Genomic DNA, 23,929 nt, shown 5'->3' with positions numbered 1-23,929 from the left:
TAGTAGGTGATAAATGATAGATGGGAAACTTAAAAAAATAGTTGGACTAAGCTTAGTCAGAAGCCCATTTTTTCCCGTCAATGTAATCATCTATTTACCCCCACGCACCCCCCAACTGAGCGATATTTGGGGCGATTTGGTGCGCCGTGGCGTGGGGGCCTCACCGCGGCCGGACTAATGGCATCTCCTTCAAATATGTCGAAGCTTCCGAGTTCCTGGAAGGTATATAAAACTTTTTTAAAAAGCTCCTAGAAGATGCTAAGGGGAGATGCGTTTGGTCCGGCCGCGGTGAGTCTTTAGGTTCATATGTTGGGGGGGGCTGCTAGTGGTACTTTGTCGAAGCTGGTAGTCGGAACCGCTAACGGAAGCCTGTTTAAAATGATTATAGGACTGGCCTATATAGGCAATTACTACTTGGTCCGGACAAAATGGCAGATAAACGGACGGCGGAAGGGTACCCCAGCAGTAGGCGGAAGGTGAACAATGGACCCCAAATTGTTTGTGAAATGCCCAGCCCTGTTAAATGCACTGTATCTGGTCCTGGTATTGATATATACAGTGCTGATGGTACATGTACAGTAATTGTACATCCTGTTGGGACAATGTGTTTTGTTTTATTTGCATGGTAAGCTATTGTGAAAAGTTGTGGCACTTTTAGTGGTACTATTTGAAGTATGTCTGCTTTAATTCAGATAGTAGAGAAACTTGACTTTTGTTGACACGTGGAAAAAAGTCAACTTTTTGTTGAACTTTCTGTCTACTTTGCTTCACTTTGTTTTGTTTTGCCTGGCATGCAGAACATCTGTGTATGTGTGTGCGTTCCTGTGCGCCGAGCGCGTCCTATACTCTATCCCGACATACTCTGTACTGTGTGTGTGCTCCCTGCGTGTGCTTTTATAGGCGGGTTATTTTTAAACGCACGCCCCCATCCTCTGGTTCCACTGGTTCCTTATTACCGCGCTTCCTCAGGAAGTCCACTTGGAAGGCGCTTCCCGCCGGCATGCCACGCAGGGGAGCCCTGGTCCAGTCGGAACCGACGGCTCACACAGACACTTTGGACCTCCTCCAAGGCCGGACAGACGCACACAGAGAGAAAATACAAACAGAGTGTTCACTCTGATTTATGTTCCCTGGATCAACACGCTTGCGCCTTTTGTCAGCCTGTAGCGCAAGACAATGCTAACATGCTAACAGGTGACAAGAAGAGTGAGTTTTATCATGATAACAAAACAAAATAGCCTGTTCACTTATCTTTATTTTATTCATTTATTTAAAAAATACCAAACACAAATACCCCAATACAATTTAGCCGGGTTTTATACTTTAAATCAATGTTACATCAAGCTGCCAAGGGAATACAGATCTGGCATATTTACATGGAAATGTTCATTAATATGTATGGAAGCATATTGCTGCCACCAGAAAAAAAACAATTCAATGTCAAGTTGTAACATGTTTATTTCACGTTTTAACATTCAGATCTCCTTAAATTTGACTTCCGCATTGGGCAAAACAAAATGAAGCTATTCCTTCTGGGTTCCGGTGACTGGCGGAGCCCGATGCAGGTATGAGTGTCTTCTTGAATAAATACATCTTAAATCTTTTTAAACAATTATCTTGATTTTTATTTGTATTTATTTTTTTCTATCAGCAGTATAGAAGAGCAGCGTAATTACGTAAAGTAGCTAGCAAGACACCAAAAGTAGTTTGCCAACTTGAACTGGAAGTCAAATTTATCACATTAAAATGTGGGATTAAAGCGGGAAATATATCATGTTAAAATGTTAAATTCATCATGTGAAAAATGGGAAACTTATCACATTTATATATCATGTTAAAACGTGATCTTGATTGAACTCTTTTTGTTTTTCTTTGTTTGTTTGCTGTGGCAGCGATATGCTTCCATACATATTAATGAACATTTCCATGTAAATATGACATATTATGCCAGATCTGATGTAACATTGATTTAAAGTATAAAACCCGGCTAAATTGTCGCCACTGGGTGGGGTATTTGTGATTGGCCACGTCAGGCGCCATACCACTATTTGAAGGGCTCTCTTTCTGTAGACAGCGCACTTGCGCCGTGGCGCATATGCAGGCATAATCAGATTTTCGCTGGGCATGTTCACCATTTTGGCAGATAGTTTGATGGCAGAAAGTCGATTGGAACTTACACCTGCCCAGACCACACAGATGAAGGATCGAGAGCGATGCGATGTATTTCATTCATAAACATGTCAACAGCAGGCATCAAACCCTCCGAATCATGGAATTATATTTACACGACAGAACTGTGGGGGCCTAGCACACAAATGATTGGTGATGGTTCCCCGAGTACCCACTTCATGACACAGATGTCCCTCCACCCTTGAGAGTCTCCACTGTGCGACTAGTGCATCACATTTAAGGGAATGCAAACAGCCACTTTGAATGGCCATGATTGAAGTCTGCTGTAACCACTCTCACAGCAGTACAGTCTTCCCTCTCACAGATCCGCCGGCCTGTACTTGTCTGCGAAACTACTAATGTCAGGTCTAACCCGCCTTCGGTCCCTCATTGACAGACGCCCGATTTGCTGACGATTGACGAATGATAGGATTTTTTTTTTTTTTTAAATGAAGGCCTAAGCAGTGACGGAAGGGGGTTTTCGTCCGTCAGTGTAATCACCACTAACTGCGTCTGTCAGTGACGGTCCGTCAGTCCGTCACTGACGGACGCCCGTTTAGCTGATGTTTTTTTTTTTTGGGTGGGTGAGGGATGAACTGATAGACCAATTAATTTCTGATGGACTAACTGGGCGACTTAACTGATGGACTGATGTACAGATGATTACAATTTTGTTCGTCACGAAAAATGACGGACGGGTACACTGGCTGCTGACAGATGACGAATGAAGGACCAGCAAAATTTAGTAAAATGCCCACCTCTGCGTGTTGGACAATGTGTCACAAAACTGCTTTCATTGTGTTGGGCACTCGCTTGTTTACCACACTGCGAGTTCTGCTAGAAGCGAGCAGTTGAAATCAGTGTGATAATTTGTAATTAGTTATACTGGTTTTGACAAAAATTGCCCAAAATAGTAATCATCAGAATCTTATTGAATCAAAATTGTCTGGTATCGTTCATCACTCATCGAAATGACAGTGCAGACATGCAGATGATAAAAGTATTGATTTTGACCCTGGTGTCTTTCCCGTTTCAGCTAGGTCCACCTGATGAACTTCTCATGAGTTCTACTGTAAAACATGGTGTGATGTGTGAGAGCGTCCAAGTCACGAAGAATGTGGTGAGAGGAATAGGAGGAGGAGGAGGAGGAGGACAAGGATTCCCAGCATATTTGTGGTTGGAGTGGGAGGAGCCTAGTTGGAGCCATGTGCTTCCACAGCATTTGCAAGAAGGTAAACAGCAAAATTGACCTTTTTTCTTCTGCTTGATCTTTTTGCCAAATGCACGTTAAGGACTCAAATCGCCGGTCACACACGTCTTCACACGTTGTCTTCACATCCTGATGTCATCTTCACATGTTCTTGACGTGATTAACAATATGCTGAACCGTCTGTCTCTTGTCTTGTCCTCTTGTGTCCGCATGGCCCACTCCACAGGTAGAGTAGCAACAAATTTAGTGACGTAAGAGTACTTGTTACTTTAGAATAATATGGCTTGACTAAAACAAAAACGACTCCTCAAAATAATCTCTTGAGTAAGCATTCAGTGAACTACTGAGTAACTGTAACTACCAATTTACTTTTTTCAACTAGACAAAAATATAAAATAGAGACGTGAAATTTCTGTTAACTGAAACAATAATAAATTAAATATCCCAAAAAATAATAATAATAAAGTGGGAAATAAATCTTTTTTATAATAATATCATTGTGTGCAGCACAGTTTGTAGCACTACTCAAAACAAGGTACTCTGAATAATGCCACATTTGTGGAATAAGAAGTTAAACAGAATATTTCATCAATCTGAGGGAGCTGCCTTGTTGACCGGAATTGCCCTCCACAAGTGACGTCACAAGTACAGTCGCACTTTTGCCTGCTAAAATAACACAATTGAGTAAGCCTGGTTTGTTTAAAATGGATCGGTAGGAATTACAAAACTGTCAGGCTTGTCAGTGTCTGAGATAAGTGTGCAGATTAATTTTCGAAAAGTAGTCAGCCGGCTGTCGCCGCGCATACCGCTAGCAGCTAACTACTTGCCACTAGTCGCTAACAGGTGCTAGCTACTAGTACTGGAGGCTGGTAATTTATCATACAATAATTTGTTATTTATACATGTTTTAAAAAATATTAAGTTAGCGATTGCCCATGATTTGGGGGTGGCGTTGTGTTGGCAACAATATATGATAGCAATAGAAACTACGGTCAGGCCAGCCAAAAAGTCAGGAAGTTAAGCCTGCCACCACACGCAACCATTTTTGATACTGTGCGTCACGGTAACACGGCACCACATGCTGTGAGGACCAACTTCATGTAAATAAGAATGTATTATTTGGTAGTTTCCATCCAATATACAGTATTTAACTTCCAATATCTGACTCCCTATTTTCGTAGACTGGCACAAGTGGGTTCGGCGTAAAAACTAGTGCATCGTCACCAGTCTGGTTTACTATGTTTAGGAATTTCATAGAACATGTTGCGCCTTGGTGGGCATTCCAGCGGACCGAGGGCATTTTCTACTACAAGCCCATGGAACACTTGACAATTTGTTGATAGAAAGTAGACTCGACATTAGACCAGGTGCAACCAGGTCTAAGTTTTGGCGCCGGTAGTGTAACTTGATTGTGGTGTAACTTGATTAAGACGCAGGCAGACAGATTCTGAGCAGGGGCAGAGCTACATGGTGGCCAAGGGTGGTTATGGCCACCCCTTGTCACTCTCTGGCCACCCCTATATCTAGGGGAACATTTTGATACCTGTGACTTTTCTGCTATTTTCACATGGATGCAGTATTCTTAGACCCCTTGAAAAGAATTGGCTTTCAGTAAAGAACATTTGATTCTTACAGCCAATATCAACCAAAACCTTACTTTCACACCATACCACGCAAACAATGGCCAAGAAGTCATTGTTAATCATACAATACACTGTTATGGTTTTGTTTAATGAGTAAAAAGTAAAAGACAACATTTAGAATTGTAAAAAATTAAGAGATCTTGGCCTCATTGTGCTTTTTAAATATATGTGTCAGCCGTCGGTGATAGTTAAATAATCTGATTGACTGTTAGCTAGTGAATCAGTGCATGAGATCGAAGTAGATGATGTGATACTACACAAAAGCAAAGCAACGGCAAAAGAAAAGAAATGTCATTATCTACTAAATGAAGCTTAGCAAAACGTTGCTTTTTACTGAGACTTGTTCCTGCTTGTATTATGAGTGTGTTGGGCAAGGTTCTGTACATGTGTGAATGTTAGTTCATGAAGCCCTGTGACTGTGGATGGATAGTTAAAAAAAAAAAAAACTTGGTTATAGAGTGTGTTACAGGAATGTGAAGGATATGTGTGCATGCATTATTGTTGTTATTACAGTAGTATCACATCGGTGAAATATATTTTTTTTATAACTCTATACCTACTTTTGCACCCCCTTGTATTTTTAAAAGTACATCGCTAACCGTGGCGCAACTAGTGTGTTTGTGTTTGTGTCTCTAACATCTAGTATCTAACCTGTTACAGCAGGGGTCACCAACATTTTTGAAACTGAGAGCTACTTTTTGAGTACTGATAAATCCTATTTTCAGAACAGACCCGTGGGCTACTCAAGTGATCCTTGGGTCTACCTTTGTGCCCGTCCGTGGGCACCACGTTGGTGACACTTGTCTTACAGTACCTAACTTCAGGATTTAACTTGTAGGAGTTAATTAACCTCCAATATCTAACTTCCAACTAGGGCTAGCTAACATGTATCTGTCTTGTGTTACATAGAAATAATGCAATAATAACAATACACTGTTGTTGGCTTTCATTATCTACCTTACAGTGGCTAACTTACAGGCTTTAACATCCAATATGTCTGTGCTGATTCAATGTTATGGCAATCGGCAAAAGCTGAGTTGAGGCAACTGGACTTTATTTCCTTGTTGGTTGAAGATGTCTTCAAACAACAAGAAAAAAAGTCCAGTTACCCTGATTTTCGCAGATGATGTAACTTCCAGTGTCTACAGTTTCCAACTATCAGGAACCAACTTACATTATATAACTTCCATTGTCTGTCTTCCAGGATTTCACATCCAGTATCTAACTTGGAAAAAAAGCTAACTACCAGTATCTGTCTTTCGTTACATAATATCGTAATAAAAATAACACCAAATTGTTGTTCATTTTACAATGGCTAACTTCCACTATTTCCATGATGATTTCCATGGTAATGCAAGGCTGAACCCAGGCAACTATGACTTTTTCTCTTGTTCGGAAAAAGAAGTCGGGTTGCTCCAATTAATGATTTACAGTTGATCTAACTCCCAGTATCTCACTACTAGCATTTAACTTAAATGACTTAACTTCCAGGTCTGAAGTTACAGTAGCCAACTTAGAGTATCCTGGATGACGTGGCATCAATTTCAAATGTTACACATATGACCCAGAATGGCTGCGGTGTGTGGAATGTCATGGTGTCAACCGCTCTCATTTCAACAATAATTCATGCAAAGCAATCGTTAGATAACACAACAATTAATAATTCTGAGGATGAAAAACAATAATAGATGATATTAATAGTGACCTTTCTGAGACAAGAGCCCAACGTCCTCATTGCTTTCATACCAAATTGCAGCCTGATTTACTTCCTCGTTGCCTCGCACGCATGTGCACGCACACGAACGCATGCACACACAAACACACACACACACATACACACACATTTGGAGTTTTATTTTTCATGTTGTCCAGTTTGGAGTGTGAGAAGCATCCCAAATCACAGGATTGTTGTGTTTGCAAGAAGAAATAAAAGAAGCATTTAGGGGCTTTTAAGAGAAAAAGCTTTATTATGAAAAGAAAATGAACTAAAAACAAACAAAAAAGCAAAACACTGCATACTATCCCTTCAGAACCTGCATCTCCTCCAAAAAATATTCAAGTAGAAGCAAAAGTGCCACCTGTGAGGGTCAACGTTCATGTTGATGAAGGCAATGAAAGCTGAATGTGTTGATGTGAAGATCTGAGAACAGCCACCAGGAACTCTGAACCAAAAGCTCTGAAGACCAGAAACCTTCATGACGACTATTTCACCAACATGTATCCTAACCCTTGTTTCAATCCTCAACGCAGGCTTGAAACCCTAACCCTAGTTTGAAAACCCAATTGGAAATCTTAACCTAGGCTTTAAACGCCTCCATTAAACCCCCCCTGACCCGAAACCCCAACATTGGATTCAAATCCTCATTTGAAAATCTCATTTGAAACCCACTGGTCGCTGATGGTGTCGTGGTACACTCGCCTGACTTATGTGCGGGCAGTGTGGGATCGGTTCCCGCTCAGTAACAGTGTCTGTGTGTGCCCTGCAACTGGCTGGCGACCAGTTAAGGGTGTAGTCCGCCTTTCGCCCGAAGCCAGCTGGGATAGGCTCCAGCACCACCCCCAGTGACCCTGTACAGGATAAGCGGTGTTGACGATGACATAATTTGAAACCCTACCCCAACATTGTCTTAAAGGGGAAGTCGGTCAAATATTTTATTTACAATAAACCCTATACTCCCCCACTAGTCTAAACATGGCATTCTGATTAATATTGCATTTTAGAAATATTAATTGAGCAGCAAAATCCACCCGTTTTTATCCATCTCACGGGGCTGCCATTTTCCCACTTGCTGTCAATCACAGTTGCTCAGGGCTCAGGTAACAACCAATCAAATCCAAAATATTTACTGTGTTTGGTATTGTGATGTTCACAAGCTGAACGTAAGCTGCTTATTTGTATTCCAAAAACACAATATTAATCAGAATACCAATGTTTGGACTAGTGGGGCCGCATAGAGCATATTATTGTAAAGAATAGAGAGGAGAGTGGAGGTGACAGTCATGGAGCAGAGAGGCGCCTAATCAGTGACTTGACTCTGTTTTTGATCGCATCATTTCACGTGAACAAACAGCTGTTAAATACATAAAATACCGACTCAAAATAACTTTCCTCCCACCGCTTTGGCGCCCCTTCAGGTGCATATTGTGCATACCCCCTTTTTGGTCACTGTACATTACTATATATTACTAGTATATTTCTCAATAGCAAATAACTTAAGATGTAAACAGAAAACACTCTGTGAGACGCATGGATGCTGTCGCTGGACCCACAAAATTGTCGCGAGATCACGCAAACCCGAGATGTCAGTGAATGCTATTAAAGTGAATGAAGTCGGTTGATCTGAGTTATTTGCCATCGCAAGATTCCTAGTTCGTCCCGCTGCCGCCCCCCAAAAAAACAACCAAAAAGTGACACCATGCCATGGAAGAGATGCTAACTATACGATTTAATTTCACAATTCCGAAACATTAATTAAAGCTCATTAGCTGGCTAATTTCCTATTCACATCCACTTGCCGGCTGGGACAGTTGTGAGTGGATTGAACACTCTAAAAATAGTTGGGATAAAAGTAACACAATTTTGGGTAAAAAATGGGCCGATACACAAATTGGGTCAATTCGACCCACTTTCTTGCATTGTTTTGTGCAAAACAGTTCATTTTGGGGTTGTTTTGTACAAAACTACCCATTTTTTGGATTGTTTTCTGCAAAAACAACCAAGAAAGTTTCGTCAAATTGACCCAAGTTGTGGATTGGTCCATTTTTGATTATTTTTAACCCAACATTTTTTAGAGTGAATTGTTTTCAACTGTTTAAGTGTCACCCAAGATCGCATTTAGACATCATGAGAATATTTAAGATTGTATTATTATGCAATACTATTGCGTTTTTTGCAAAACTTTTGCATCATAACGCAATACGTTTTCGGTTTTTATTGCATCTGTCCAGGACGGACCATTAGGGACATGATAGTTATTTGTCAGCTCGGGAGTATGTGTTATTATTGGGAGCGAACACCGTGTCATTGACACGGCCAGCCAAGGAAGAATGTTTAAACTCATCGCAATTTTGTCCACTTCTGCTGTAATGCTATAAATGCCCTCACCGTCATTGTGAAAATACATAACAGAAACGGAGGGTGAGTTCAATGTTCAGGGATAACAGACGAGATCCTGCGAGATTTGGGTGGAGATGGTCTGGTTTGAAAAGGTCCAGTCTACTGAGAAAAGAAGTGAAGTTGTCCACAGATGGGATGTCTCTGCTCCGACAGTGTCCTTTGAGACAAACGTGGAGTTGTCTGATGCGGCTAAACATATCATCCCCAAAGCATGAAGGAGCAAAGGCCCCCGAAACTATGACCTGCTTGTTTGAGTCCAGGATGGCGTTTATAAGAGAGATGTGGCCATATTTAAGTTTCTGTTGCAGTTTGTGGTTGCACATTCCAACGTAGACAACCACGGCAGAGACAGATGGACGTTCAGACAGCAGCTGGGAGATAACATCATTAATATCCTGAACAAGTGCATCTGCTTATCTTCACATAGCGAACCATGGAGGTCCCGAATATAAGCACGGGGGATTCGTTGCCTGAAATATCCACAGTGGCTTCCACGATTGCTTGTTTTTGTCTTCGGGCTGCCGCAATGCCCATAGCAGGATGCCGTGTGGCCGATGATACGGGGTGAAGCGGGGAGACAGGCTAAGGCAGAGGAATCCTCATTGTCCAAAGGAGAGAATCTATGACTCAATTGAATGTGGTATATGGTAGAAAAACGGGCAGCTCTCCTACGACGAGCTATATCCAGCGACTAGGGCTCAAATGCAGAAGGGGTGGAGAATTCCAGTGCTTCTCCTTGGTGGATCTCCGGTGGTGGTCGTCAGGTTGTTGTCTGGAGGAGCAGGGGAAGGGTCAGCTTCGAGTTGCCAGTGATCGCATTTGACTGTGTCCATTAGCAGATCAACCTCATGGATTTTGTACAGCTTGGAGATAAGTCCTTTCAGCTCAGCGACTTTCTCTGTAAGGCGGGAGCCGTCGTCACTGGATGGAAAGATTAGTGGAGCCATCTCGGTGACCTGCTAGCCACCGGATTACCAAGTTAGCGAGCTGTGCTTTAGCGTTCAATCCGTGACACGAAATCAGTGTAAAAAAATGGTAGGCAGGAGACAATTCAGCAAGGTCAAAGGTGTTGTAGTGCCCCTACAAGAAACACAAGGGGAATAAATAAATAAATAAATAAATAAATAAATACATTTAAATATAAATTAAAAAATGCTGGCTGTCAAAGCGAGGCAGTCCATGAAGATGGAGTGAGAGGGAGAAAACACTTCGGAGCCGGACCATTCTGTCGCCAGAGGGAAGAGTAGGAAGGAGTGCTGAGAAAGAATACATCACAAAATATGTACTGTACGTATGAAATTCACCCCGCTGAAAGAAGTTTACTGCAGCGGGTTAAGAGCAGCGGGCTAACGACTTAGTGTCAAGAAACGCATACTTGCAGGAGTGTGGTGTAGAAAAAGCCAGCAGGTCGTTACCAATGGACAAAAGTTTCCACAAAAACACCCTAACGGTTTAGGTGAAAGACCTCTCAGATGATTGGAAGCTGTTCCAAATATTTTGCTTCACCTTTTCCTTCCCGTTGAGTAGTCTGATTCAGTGTCTAGTTTGAATCAAGTCATAGTTCAGTTCAAATCAAGTCATAGTCTAGTTCAAATCAAGTGGTAGTCTCCTTCAAATGAATCGTAGTCCATTTCAAATCAAGTCACGAACCAGCTCAAATAAAGTCTAGAACAAATGAAGTTGACCTTATCTGTGATCTGTTTGTGTCTACTTGAAAATGCACATGACAACAAATGAGACGTGTTGTTGTGTATTACTGCGAAGACTAAACACACACACACTTAGAATGACAGTGGTGATTAGAGCTGTGGGTGTTCCTCTCAGCTCTCTTCTGAAGACCCTCTCTTTTCATTAAGCCTTCAGTCAGACTACCTGTTTAATTACTCACTTTGAACATGTGTGTGTGTGTGTGTGTGTGCGTGCACATGTAATTAGCTTGTAATTAGAAGTGTGAGCGTGGGGATCAACCTCTGAAGTACAGAAGGACAAAGCTCAGCCCGACAAAACCACACACACACACACGCACGCACGCCGTGTTCTGGAAGCCCTTTTATTTTCCCTCCATCATCATCATGGTCATCATTATTATGATTCATGTCACCCATGTCAGACAAGTACAACCACAGAGATGTGTTCAAGTGGATTAGACCATGACTTGATTTGATATAGACTGTGGGCTCTATTTTCATAGGCCCACGTGCCCATGTATAAAAACTGGCGCGTCTTCATTTTCATGCTGGGGCAAGTCCAGTTTGCTGTGTTTGGAAATTTGGCAGACGGCGCTGTGCCATGCTGTATTGAGGGCGTTTTCTTTTACATGCCCCTGACTCACCTGACGATTTGTTGACAGAAAGTAGACTAGACTTTAGACCAGGTAAAACCAGGTCTAAGTTATTGCGCAGGTGTTTGATGGAGGTGCAGGCAGACAGATTCTGGGCTCTGGTGATATATGTGGTGGATGTCACCGTATTTCATTCATAATTATGACAACAACTTATCCTCACAAGGGTCGCGGGCATGATGGAGCCTATCCCAGCTGACAATGGGCAAAAGGCGACTATACCCTGAACTGGTCGCCAGCCAGTCGTAGGGTACACACACAGACACAGTCACTGAGTGGGAACCAATCCCACGCTGCCCGCACACAACTCAGGCGAGTGTACCTCTACACCAGGGGTGTCAAACTCATTTCATATTGTGGGCCACATACGGCCTCGGTAGATGTCAAGTGGACCATAAAAATTCTACCATACTCAGCTATAAATCGAAATATCATGTACTTCCTCTGTTTTGGTGTAAAGAAGCACAAGAACATTAGGAAAATGTTGACATTTAATGAACATTCCTTTTACAAAATATTTCATGAAACACCTTAGATTTGCTTACACAAATGTGCAATTTACTTTTATCATTCACAAATATGCATTGCAACTGATGCCACTGATTGTACAAAGGCACAAAACTATAACAAGTAATTAGTATTGAAAAATATTGTAATGCACTTTAAGATTAAATGAGATTTATAAAGAAAGGAATTTTTAAACAATGTTGTCTTCTACTCTGATCAAAACAATGTGCCCCCCAGCAGATAATTCATAAATTGCATCGTATTAAAAATATGAATTCCGTGTCTTTTATGCATTTTTTCACATTTAAATGATCCTGTAGGCCTGATCAAACCTCCCTGAGGGCCGGTTCCGGCCCGCGGGCCGTATGTTTCACCTGCTGCGCTACACCATCAGCGATTTACCCTCTGAATCATTTTAGAAATCATTTAATAGAATGCATCATTATTATCATCATCGTTATATTTATTATGTGGGTGGGAGTGTTCTGCACTCTAAAAACAGTTGGGATAAGAACAGAGATGGGAAATTCAGGTCCACAAAGTAAAATTCCTGCCACAGTTTGACTTGAGCCACAGGTGCTTCTAATCAACTGGCAGGTAAACGGGCTCAGTTGATTAGAAGCACCTGTGGCTCAAGACAAACTGTGGCAGGAATTTTAATTTGTGGACCTGGATTTCCCATCTCTAGTTAGGAATAACACAATTTGGGGACAAATATGGACCGATCCACTAATTGGGTCAATTTGACCCACCTTCTTGCATTGTTTTGTACAAAACAGCCCAATTTCTTGGGTTGTTTTGAAAACTGATATTTTTCCTAGAGACATATATACTGTATCTCTCATCTGTGTTTGTTTATGTTTAGTGTAGAGTGGACAAGAAGGAGCCGTAGTGCAGCATGAGCTGTCCTCTTCTGCTCTTACAATGAAGTTAAAGTTACTAGTTGGCAAGTGCTACCTGACTTTATCTGCAACCTCATTCTATCCATACAAGAAAGGGTGTTTTCCTGTGTTTAATCTTTTTTACCATTATTATTATTATTTATGAGCAACCCTAATGCGCAAGTTTTTATTCTATTTTGTGCTTTTGTAACAGGGAATGTTTTTTGCTTTATAGCAAATTGAATTGTAACTTGCTCTCTGCTAAAACTACATTTAAAAAAAAACAACGCAGTCTTACGCATTTGAGACTTATTGCTGTACCGAACTGTGAACTCCATACTGAGGTATATGTACCAAACCGTGACTTTTGTGAACCGTTACACCCCTAAAAACGGATCATTTTTTTGGTTGTTTTTGCATAACCCCCACAAAGTTGGGTCATATTGACCCAAGTAATGGATTGGTCCATTTTAACCCAAAATTGTGTTATTTTTAACCCAACTGTTCTAAGTACTGTACTGTATGTGTTGACATGATGTAGGTTATGTATGTGCAATACTGAATACTGTACATATGCGTGTGCGGCTGACATCTGCTTTGTGTTAAAGCGGGCTGGGCCTCTGACATGATGAAACACAGCCTGGCGCTCCGTAGCACAGCCAAATACTGACGGCTCTTACGCCCCCAACCATCCCGGTCCGTGAGCCCACCGCCCCGGGTGGCGAGACCCCGAGGACCACGCCTTTGTCAAAAAGGCCACCTGAATTTGATACAAATTGCACCCAAAAATGGACAAAAATATGACCAAAAGAACAGTCAATAAAAGACAAAAAAAGAAGTAGAATAAAAAACTGAGGGAAAAAATCTGACATAAACTGCCAAAAGTTTGGTGTAAAAATAATATAAATCTGACAAAAAACATACTAAAAATTTGGCAAACGTTCGACAAAAATCAGACCCTAAAAACTGACAAATAATATGCAAACAAAACCATACAATAGGTAAAAATGTGAAAAATCTAACCAAAACATTTTACAAATCATGCAAACAAATTTGTGAAAATAAGATAAATGGTGTGGACTTTTATAGCACTTTATCTACATCATATAGTGGCCAAAGCGTTTTACAAATTCTCAAATTCACCCATTAAACATGGATCATTTTATACAGGTACCTCACAAAATGGAAAAAGCTTACAAAAACAGGACAAAAACAGAGAAATATCTGACCAAAACTGAAAAATATACGCAAAAATCTGTCAAAAATAAATAAATAATCAGGAAAAAGAAATTTGAAAAATCTGACAAAGAACTGACAAAAGATGACAAAAAATACAAACATCAAGAAAAGGAGACAAAAATATTACAAGAGTGTGACAGTCAAGGAGTACATATTTGACATAAATTGCCCCCCCCAAAAAAAGATAAAATCTGACAAAATCAGACAAAAAAATAACAACCATATTAACAAATCAGTCACAAAAAACATACAAAAATCAGACAAGAATTTGGAGGGAAAAGGGCCAAACCAGGCAAAAATGCCACAAAGAAAAAGTACAAAAGTCTAACCAAAAACTATCATCACTGTTTTTATGTACATGCAATTGCAGCCCAAAACTTGAAAAAGTCATTTGTCGTGCATGACATCACATTGACATCATTTGCACATCCATCACTGCACTGCATGCGCGTGTGTGATTTCTTGAAGAGCGCTGCAGTTTCCTGGAGGCCTTGAATGCATCGACAGCAGTGGCAGCTGTGCGGGGTTCCCCCTCGGTTGCCGTGGCGACTGCAATCCCTGTCACCATAACGAAGGTCTTCACACTCGCGTCCTCCTCCTCGTTTTCCTCCTGCCTCATTCCTCGCGGCCTCCTCGCATTGCCGCTTGGGATTTTCACCTTTTTGCCAAACATTCCTGGAACCAGTATCCGTTTTTTTTCAAACCCCAAAAGTTGACTTTTGCCATTCAAATCCATCCAGATGCCTTTCGTGTTTCAAGAATGTTTTGGACAATTTCATTTTATTGTCTGTTGTTCTGTGTTGACTTAAGTGCTTGCTGTTGATTGTGCATTCAGTTTGTTTTGTTGGGTTCAGCGTGTGTTCATTTAGTGTGTTTGTTGTGTTGTGTTCACTCTGTGTGTTGTAATCAGTGCGTGTTCAGTTTGTGTATTCGTCGTGTTGTATTCCTTGTGTGTGTTCAGTGCATGTTCATTATGTGTTCATCACATGTTCAGTTGCGTGTGAGTGTTTTATGGTTTGGTGATGTCGGTGGACGTTTTCCTTGTTTCCCACACTCGCTTTTTGCGCTGCGTTACATCACTTTGAGTGTGACGCGCTGGCAGAGCTCTGAGCGCCGCGCACGCACACGCGCACACACACACACGCACACCCCCACACACACGCATACACAGATGGCGAGCGGAGCTGAGCTCATGCTCTCGAATGGTCTTGCTGGCCGTTTGATTGACAGCAGGAATGTTTGCGTTTCCCTTCACACACTCCAGATAAAAAGTTTGGCTGGCTGGACACACACTTAACTTCCAATACGAACACACACACACACACACGCACACACAACACAAGCATCACCTCTACAATTATGGAAAGACAAATACAAGTGAGGAAGAGAGAGCAATATGATGTGGTTAATGAATTTGAAGAACATTTTTTAAATGTTATCGATTTGCAAATCAATGTGGACTAGACTATGACTTGATATGGACTGGACTATGACTTTATTAGTACTGGACTAACTTGAGCTAGACTACTGTGTAACTTGATTTGCACTGGACAAAACTAGATTTGGACTGGACGGTACTCGTTTGGGCGGCAAGATGATCGACTGGTTAGCACGTGCGCCTCACAGTGCAAAAGATCGTGGATACGAACCCGGCCCCGTGTGGGGTTTGAATGTTCTCCCCGTGCCGGCATGCATTTTCTCTGGATACTCCGGAGATCTTTGCCGCCTTACGAGTTGAGCGGGAAGAGAGGTAGGGGGACGGATGGAGGTCGTTTTGAAAGTGGTAGGGATCAAGTAATGACCTGGTCTGGATCATAACTTCACTTGAATTAGGCTACAACGGCAATTGTACTACACTACACATCATGATTTGGACAAGACTCTGACTTGATTTAGATGGGACTATTACTTGATTAGGATTAGACTATGACTTGATTTGAAGTAGACTACAACTGGATTTGGACTTCAAGACAATGTGATTTGGACTGGACTGTGATTCAATTTGACTATATACAAAACCAGACTCATTTGATTTGGACTGCAGTAATATGACTTGATTTAGACTGGATTACTACTTACTAGGACTCAACTACAACTAGATTTGGACTACACCACCAAGTGATTTGGACTAGACCAGTGTTTTTCAAACACTGCGCCGTGGCACACCAGTGTGCCGTGGGAAGCTGACTATGACTCAATTTTCACCGAACTATGACCTCATTTGAGCCAGACCACAGGTGTCAAGCTCTGGTCCAGTCTAGTATCAGGCTCCTTCAGAGCTTGCTGATGATCTGATCATTTGAGTCAGGTGTGTTGTGGCAAGGAGAGATAGGAAACATGCAGGAAAGCGGCCCTTGAGGAGTTTGATACCTATGAGCTAGACTATGACTATTGGACTATACAATGAATTGATTCGAACAGGACTATTACTCAATTAGGATTGGAATAGAATCAAATAGGATTTGAACTAGACTATGACATGAAAAACCAAAGTGACTTTTTCTTATGATCTTTGAATCTTTTTCAGAAATAGTTCAAAATGTTTTGACGCATGCTGCTCCTCATTAAAGTGTTTTTCCAGTGAGGCGTGCGGAACGTAACTCAATTCTGACGGAAAGACGGCATGTGGCACCAGGTGAGCAACCAGTCTTTCCTTTCCCCTGACCTGACTTTTGCCTCCTCTAACAGATGCCGTCCTGGAAAGACGATCTCGGCGTGTGAGGGACCCGGAATGGTTTGTCACCCGCCGACGATTTGAGGTCAACGCCCTCAACTCGGGGAAAGAATTCCATATAATGTCCGTGTGACGGAAAACATGAGCTGGCCGCCGTCCGTCCATCCGCATGAAAGCCGTTGAGCTGTCTTTCCCACAATGCATCGCAGACACTCAATGTCAGTTGTCTGTTAAAATTCCCAAGTGGCAGGTGGAGGCCAGTAAAGTGACGGGCTGACACCCACTATTCCACGCACACATGTTGTGCGCGCCAACACACACTCAAACACATCCACACATCAGTTGCACTTCCCTGTGTGCTACAAGAACGTTTTAGATATTATTTTTGCATATTCCAGCCAAAAACGGTCCTCAAACACCACAATATATCTCTATGAGGAGTTCTGCATGTGCTCAAGGGTGTGTGTGTGGGGGGCGGGGGGAGTGTGTATGTGTCTATGCCTGGTGCCATCCTGTAAATGGACATTTTATATACAGACTACAGTCTATATTTCTCTCCAGCATTTATTGCGCAGTGTCGATATATGAAAATGTAATGAGGCCGAAAATGTGCGTTTTATTCTTGTCTCGCTACCCGCCCACACGATTTTCAATGGAGTTCGACCGTCATGGAAAAGTAAAAGTGTCTTTTCCAAAGCAGAGGGTCCACATTACTCCTCGACCTCCCACCCCACTCCCACTCGCACGCTTCGTCTAAACGTGCACACACGAGGAACAGGAAGTGGTTTTGTTTCCTGCTTTATGGTTCAGGCAGGATCACTTGACTTGTTTTTTATTTGACTGTGTGCTTTTTTTGGTGCATTCTCAAGCCTCCGGCGAATATTTGACTTGTGCACTGAAGAAAGGAAAAACTTCAAAGATTCGACCACCATCGTGCATAATGTCACACTCATTATCATAACTGAACAGGGCCCTGAGACACACTAAAATCTGAAAAATTAGAAACAGAAAAAAAATGTAACCAATAATTCACACAAAACAAAAATCTGGTAAAACTATGTAAAAAATCAGACAAATAAAAAAAAATGACAAGAAATCTCTTAAAAGTTTATGAAAAACTGGCCAACAGTTTGGCAAAAAAAAGAGAAAATCTGGTGAAATTATAAATTAAAAATACACAACAGAATAACAAAAATGGCTAAAAACTGACAGAAATGTTCATATCAACAAAACAAAAAAGTCTAAAAAAAAACCTGACAAAAAATCTGACAACAATCGAGCTAAAAATAGTCCAAATTGGCTCCCTAAATGGACAAAAATCTCTCAAAATGTGCCCCTTCCCCCAAAAACTGACAAATCTGACAGATCTGATTAAAAAACAAAACAAAAGGCAAAAAAATCCAAAATTACTATCAAATTATGGCAGACAAAAACCTGCCACAAAATTTGTTACAATTTTACAGTTACAAACTAGATAAAAATGAATTTGGCAAAATATTTAGAATTCAAATACAAAAAAATTTAATTAAAAAGAGCAAAAACATGCTCTAGAATAACAGCCAAAAATGTGAGAAAAACGCATCAAAATTGGGCAAAAATTAACATAAATCTAAGCAGCATTACACCATATCACCCATACCAATCTGTTAAAAACAGAAAAGTTTAACAAAAAACTGATGAAAACTTCCCCTCAAAACATCTGCCAAAATACAAACAACAAATGTGAGAGATATTCACGCTCATATTTGGTCACTATTTTGTCACTAAATCTGGTGGTCATAATATTACAAACAGCTCACGTGTCAATAAAAAGTCAGTGTTGCGAAATATGCCATGAGCTGGTGTACCTAATGAAGTCACCAGCCTTTGCTCCTCAAAAGAACGTTTTTTTTCTTTTTCTGACAGCATAACGCGTAGTGCGTGCGTCACCTTGATGCCATCGTTCATGACTTCAGCGTGAATGTGAAACATCCGCACGGCTGATGCCTCCTTTTATACTGGCCCCCAAAATAAGAGCCACCTGATTGGCTCGCCGATGAATCATGCCCGGCCAATCGAAGAGCGCCACTTCCTGTTCTGTGAAAGATGTTTCCTGTCGATAGTGCTGTGCTTGTGTGTGCGTGTGGATGTGTTTATATGGTGTGTGTGTATGTCTTTGTGTGTTTGTTTTGTGTGTGCAGGTGAGAGGTTGCGTGCGTTTGTGTTTGTGTGCGCGCGTGTGTGTGAGAGAGAGACTGCGTGAGCGTGAATGTATGTGATTGTGAGTATGAGTGTGTATGTGTGTGTTCGAGTCGCGTGTGTTTTGATACCAATATAAACAAAGGCTCTCTGGCTGCAGCACATGTGTTCATGCATGTGACTGGCCTGCATTCATCAACTCACATCAAACAACAACAGAAATAATGTCATGTAGTAATATATAAGCATTTTTAAAAATGTCATTTTTTTTCAAGATGAATTCACCAGTCTGTCGTTATGTGATCTGATATTGACTGTTTGTCCGTTGCTATGTACTGTATATGCTCTTCTGAAGTTCCGAACAATTGTTCCCGTCAGGTGTTTATAATCACACACGCAAATACACACACATGCATACATTTGATGTGCTGCTGTTTTTAATATTTTGATATGAATATGCAGGGCTGGGCATTCCGCCTATGTGACGGACCGGTCCGTCTATCCGCCTATCTCCATTTTGTAGGCGATAAACAATAGATAGGAAATATAAAAACATAGTCAGACTAAGCATAGTCAGAAGCCAATTTTTTCCATCTATGTAATCGTCTATTTTCGCGGTGAGGCTTCAATGTCCACGTCCAGGCTTCCGTTTCCCGTTGGCCGTGGCCGAGATCCTCAAAGGTCCAAAAAGGTCCTCAAAGGTCCTAAAAGGAGACGCATTTAGTCCGGCCTCGGTGAGGCTTCCACGCCACGGTGAGTCTGTCGTTTCAAATATCGCCCAGTGGACGCTAATGGAAGCCCGTTTAAAATGATAGGCGGACCGGCAATTACTATTTGGTCCGGCCGGACAAAATGGCAGACAAGCGCACGGCTGAAGGATACCCCGGCTGTAGGAGGAAGGCGATAAACGGCCTGCAATTTTTTTGTAAAATGCCTAGCTCTATGAATATGTAGATTAAGAATGGGCAACTGGCGGCCTTTGGGCCACACTCTGAGTACACTGAATATACCATCTACTGCCTTATACTACAACTTGAGTAGGCCTAAGAATTTATTGCAGATTTGGAATGATGTGCAGTGGTGCGTGGCCCCTCAGCAGCATGGATGAAAAATTGTGGCTCCCTCCAGCATTTAATTTGCACATTCCTGATGGAGATGATATTGTGATGTGTCAATCAAAATTATGATCAAAATTAAAGGTGATTTCTTTTCTATGGAATGTGGTTGCATGGTGTACCCAATAAAGTGTCCAGTACCCTTTACCATTGTTATTTGGGCCAGGAGTGAATTCCATCGAGCAATTTAGCCAAAGTCCTGACTTGAAACCTTGCTGTTGGATTCAAATTTAGTTTGAAACCCTAACTGAAGAAAGAAACACCATTTTGAAACCCAAATCCTAGGTTGAAACCCTAATTTGAAATCTCGACTCTTATGAAATCTTATATTGAAATCCCTAACTTAGGTTGAAACCCTATTTGAAACTTTAAACCAGGGGTGCTCAAGTCCGGTCCTCAAGAGCCGCTACCCAGCCTGTTTTTCATCTCTTCCTGCCTGCAACACACCTGATTCAAATGATCACGATCGTTATCAGGCTTGTGCAAAAGCTTGCTGATGAGCGGATCATTTGCGTTGCGTCAAGGCTGGCATTAGTTATACATAACCCGAAATATTTTCATATTGGCGATGCCTGTACTTTCTCAAAGCCATCCTCTATCCCAGCAGGATGCCCCTTCAACATGCACATTACAGTTTTATTTTAGTTTTATGTTTATTCTGAATGCTGAAACCTTAACAGTGATTCTTGTTGCACAATTTCTAAAACTTGCAAAACCACTTTTCAGAACTAAAATCACAAACATTGCTTTGTACTGAGTTTGTAAAGGGCTCTTTTTGAAGAACTGGAAACACGACTCACTGCAATTTCCAGACGATCAACACAGTCTAACAAAACTATACACATTTTGGGCTATTATTTACGCAAATGTCTGGCCACACTTTCGCAGGGGAAAACTCTTTTGGATAATTAGTTGACTTTGCAATCAGCCTGAACTCTATCAATAAGCTACAGGTAAGCTGTCTGTGTGGAGTACAATGGAGGGAGCCGGATTAGTGAGAATTAGAGGAGGCCGAGGAAGATGACGTGGAGGTGAAGAAGCAGGAGGGAGAGGAGAAGGACCACCCTGCTGTTTGCAACACTCCGTCTACGATTACGTTCCAGCGTGCGACAGCGCAACAACGTCCCCCACCAACACACGCACACACACACACCCGTCGACAAATATTCCCGGGCAGAAATTTGGACGACACAATGGAGACTGAGGTTTTTTTCCTCTCTGTCTCTTAGTAATATTACTGAGGGGATTTTGGTGTGTGTATTTTGACATGTCAAAAACACTTTGTGTTGGTGGTTTTGATATTTACAGTTAACACATTAAATATAAATACTTGAAATTTGGATCCCTGCTGTGTGTTTACACTACTAGGATAAAAGTATGATCTCAACCTGATATTGCCTACTGCGTGCACAGAGAAAGCAAGAGACAAATCTGGTTTTCATCCTTCTCATAATCGTGTAGTTGGCACATTGTGTGCTCACTATGATGGCTTGTGTTAATTGTTTGATACAAATAAAACATTTTTTTATGAAGGTGAACCTGGTCCTGGCCTCCCTGTGTGGAGTTTGCATGTTCTCCCCGTGCCTGCGTGGGTTTGCTCCGGGTAATATGGTTTCCTCTCACAATCCCAAAACATGCAGGGTAGGATGATTGAACACTCTAAATTGTCCGTAGGTATGATTGTGAGTGTAAATGTTTGTTTGTCTGTGTGTGACCTGCGATTGGCTGGCAACCATTTCAGGGTGTACCCCGCCAACGACAGTTGGGATAGGCCCCAGCATGCTCCAGCGACCCTCGTGGGGATAAGCGGTTTGGATAATGGATGAATGGATGGAGGTTTGAAGAATTAAGCAAGACTTACATGCTTTTGCAAGAGAACTGCGACGTTTTTCAAATTTGATGAATGGCCCCGTTACACCCAGTTATACCTGTGCAAAGTCTAGCAAAAAAACTAAAGAAAGACATCTCCACCAATGTGCACAGTTGGACTGCGCTTTGTGCTAGACTTGTGCTGGGAACAAAAACAGGGCACGATAACTTTCAGTTTATAACCAAGGTTATTATAGTTATTATTATAGCGAAATAACTACCAACGTGAAAGATCACATTCTCACATGAAAGTTAACATGTCAAAACATGATGCTTATCACGTTTTAACGTGAAACTTCATCAAATTATAATGTGATAAATTTACCATCACGTTAAAACGTGAAAATCATCGTAATGAAACGTGAAACTTGTCATGTTGAAATGTGGTACATACCACGTTATTACGTCAATCTTATCACGTAAAAGTGTGAAACCTATGCTAAAAACGCTTTAATATGAAACGTGTTATAGCATGAAACGTATGTTAAAATGTGAAATTTTTCATCTTATGACAGTTATCACATTAAAAACGACAAACTTTGCATGTTAAAGTCTGAAATGTACATGTTTAAATGTGAATGTTATTATGTTATAAAGTAAAATATCACATTATAACATGAACGTTATGACATTAAAATGTGAAATGATCACACTGAAACTTGACATTTATGATGCTGAAACATGAAACTCATTACATTCAAACGTGAACCTTATCATGTTTAAGTGTGAAACTTACCATGTTAAAATGTGAAACTTATCACATTATAACCAGAATTATAATAGATTTGTATTTTTCATTGTAATTATTTTAATTTCATTTGGACTATTTTTTCAAATTCTGTTAATTTTAATTTGTTTTAAAGCTAGTTGCTTAATTTCTATTGTTTTTTTTTTTAGTTTAATTTTTTTTTTCACATCTGGATTATTTGTTGAGTCCATCATTAAAAATAAATACTAATCTGTCACTAAATTGTGTAATTCTATTTTATGAATAACAATTTTTTTTTAAAATTGTATTTGCAATTATTTCACTATAATAATAACAACTATAAAAACACGTTAGTTTGACATTGCAACATGATTTTTTTTTCTTGTGTGCCAGCAATATTGCTTCTGTATGGAACAGATAAACAATCTGTTAAGATTAGAAACTATGTCATTCAAAACCCTTGAGCCACTGATCCTCATCATCGTCATGTCGCCGATGTCGTTCCGAGCGCGAGAGACGCTTTGCTGGTGTTTTCCCTGATTGGGCGCCGAAGATGATGTCTGCTGCTGTGTCAGCTGCTTGCAAGCGTTATGTGCACCACATGGCCACAATCGTACACACGCACGTTGAATCGTGTCTGCGTTTGAGAACAAAATAATGCATTTCATGCAAGTTTATTTTAAACTCGTCACGCCTCCTCACGCTATACACTGTAAATTAAAAGCACATGATAAAAGTTAAAAAAAAAAGTCAAAAATGGAAACAGGTGTTAAAATGTGGAGTTGGATGATATCACAGTAATTTGATGGACAAATGTATTTGGACACGTAAAATTAATATGGAGTTTTGACTAAAGTATTGGGACACCAACAAAGGTGGAGAAAATGTGGCATTCAGACAAAAAAAGTTTGGGATGTGAAAAACAGAGACAATATGAGAAATCTGGAAAAAAGTATTGGTTGTAGTATTGGTGAAGGTGAAAATGTGGACTTTTGACAAAACTGAGAAAGTGTGTGTGTATGTGGGGAGGGGAGGGGGGTGGTGGTTATGGTGACAAAAGTATTGGAACACCAAACGTGAACTAGGTACTAGGAGGATAAAAGTGGAAAAAGTGGAGAAAATGTAAAGCTCAGACAAACGTATTCGAGACGCCTACAGGAACTAGTGAAGAAAATTTGGAAACACGACATCCAAACAACGTGAAAAAAATATGGCGCTTGAAAGAAAGTTTGGGGGGACAAGAAAATGGGGATGAGAGCATTCGGTCATGTACAGGA

General features: G+C 41.0%; 1 protein-coding gene across 1 annotated transcript; it reads left to right on the top strand.

Annotated features, from left to right (window-relative positions):
* Positions 1–938: 938 nt before the first annotated feature.
* Positions 939–20,219, top strand: LOC147138153 (uncharacterized). Its single transcript, XM_086047465.1, has 5 exons — positions 939–1,194; positions 1,480–1,565; positions 3,206–3,401; positions 14,576–14,682; positions 16,796–20,219. Exons 1-5 carry the CDS (start codon positions 1,185–1,187, stop codon positions 16,826–16,828), a joined length of 432 nt encoding a protein of 143 aa, XP_085903591.1. The 5' UTR covers positions 939–1,184; the 3' UTR covers positions 16,829–20,219.
* Positions 20,220–23,929: the final 3,710 nt, after the last annotated feature.

The sequence above is a fragment of the Filicampus tigris genome, chromosome 12 (assembly GCF_054856515.1).
Source record: "Filicampus tigris isolate MCC_2025a chromosome 12, RoL_Ftig_1.0, whole genome shotgun sequence".
Lineage (NCBI taxonomy): Eukaryota > Metazoa > Chordata > Actinopteri > Syngnathiformes > Syngnathidae > Filicampus > Filicampus tigris.
This window is presented reverse-complemented; position numbering and strand designations above follow the sequence as displayed.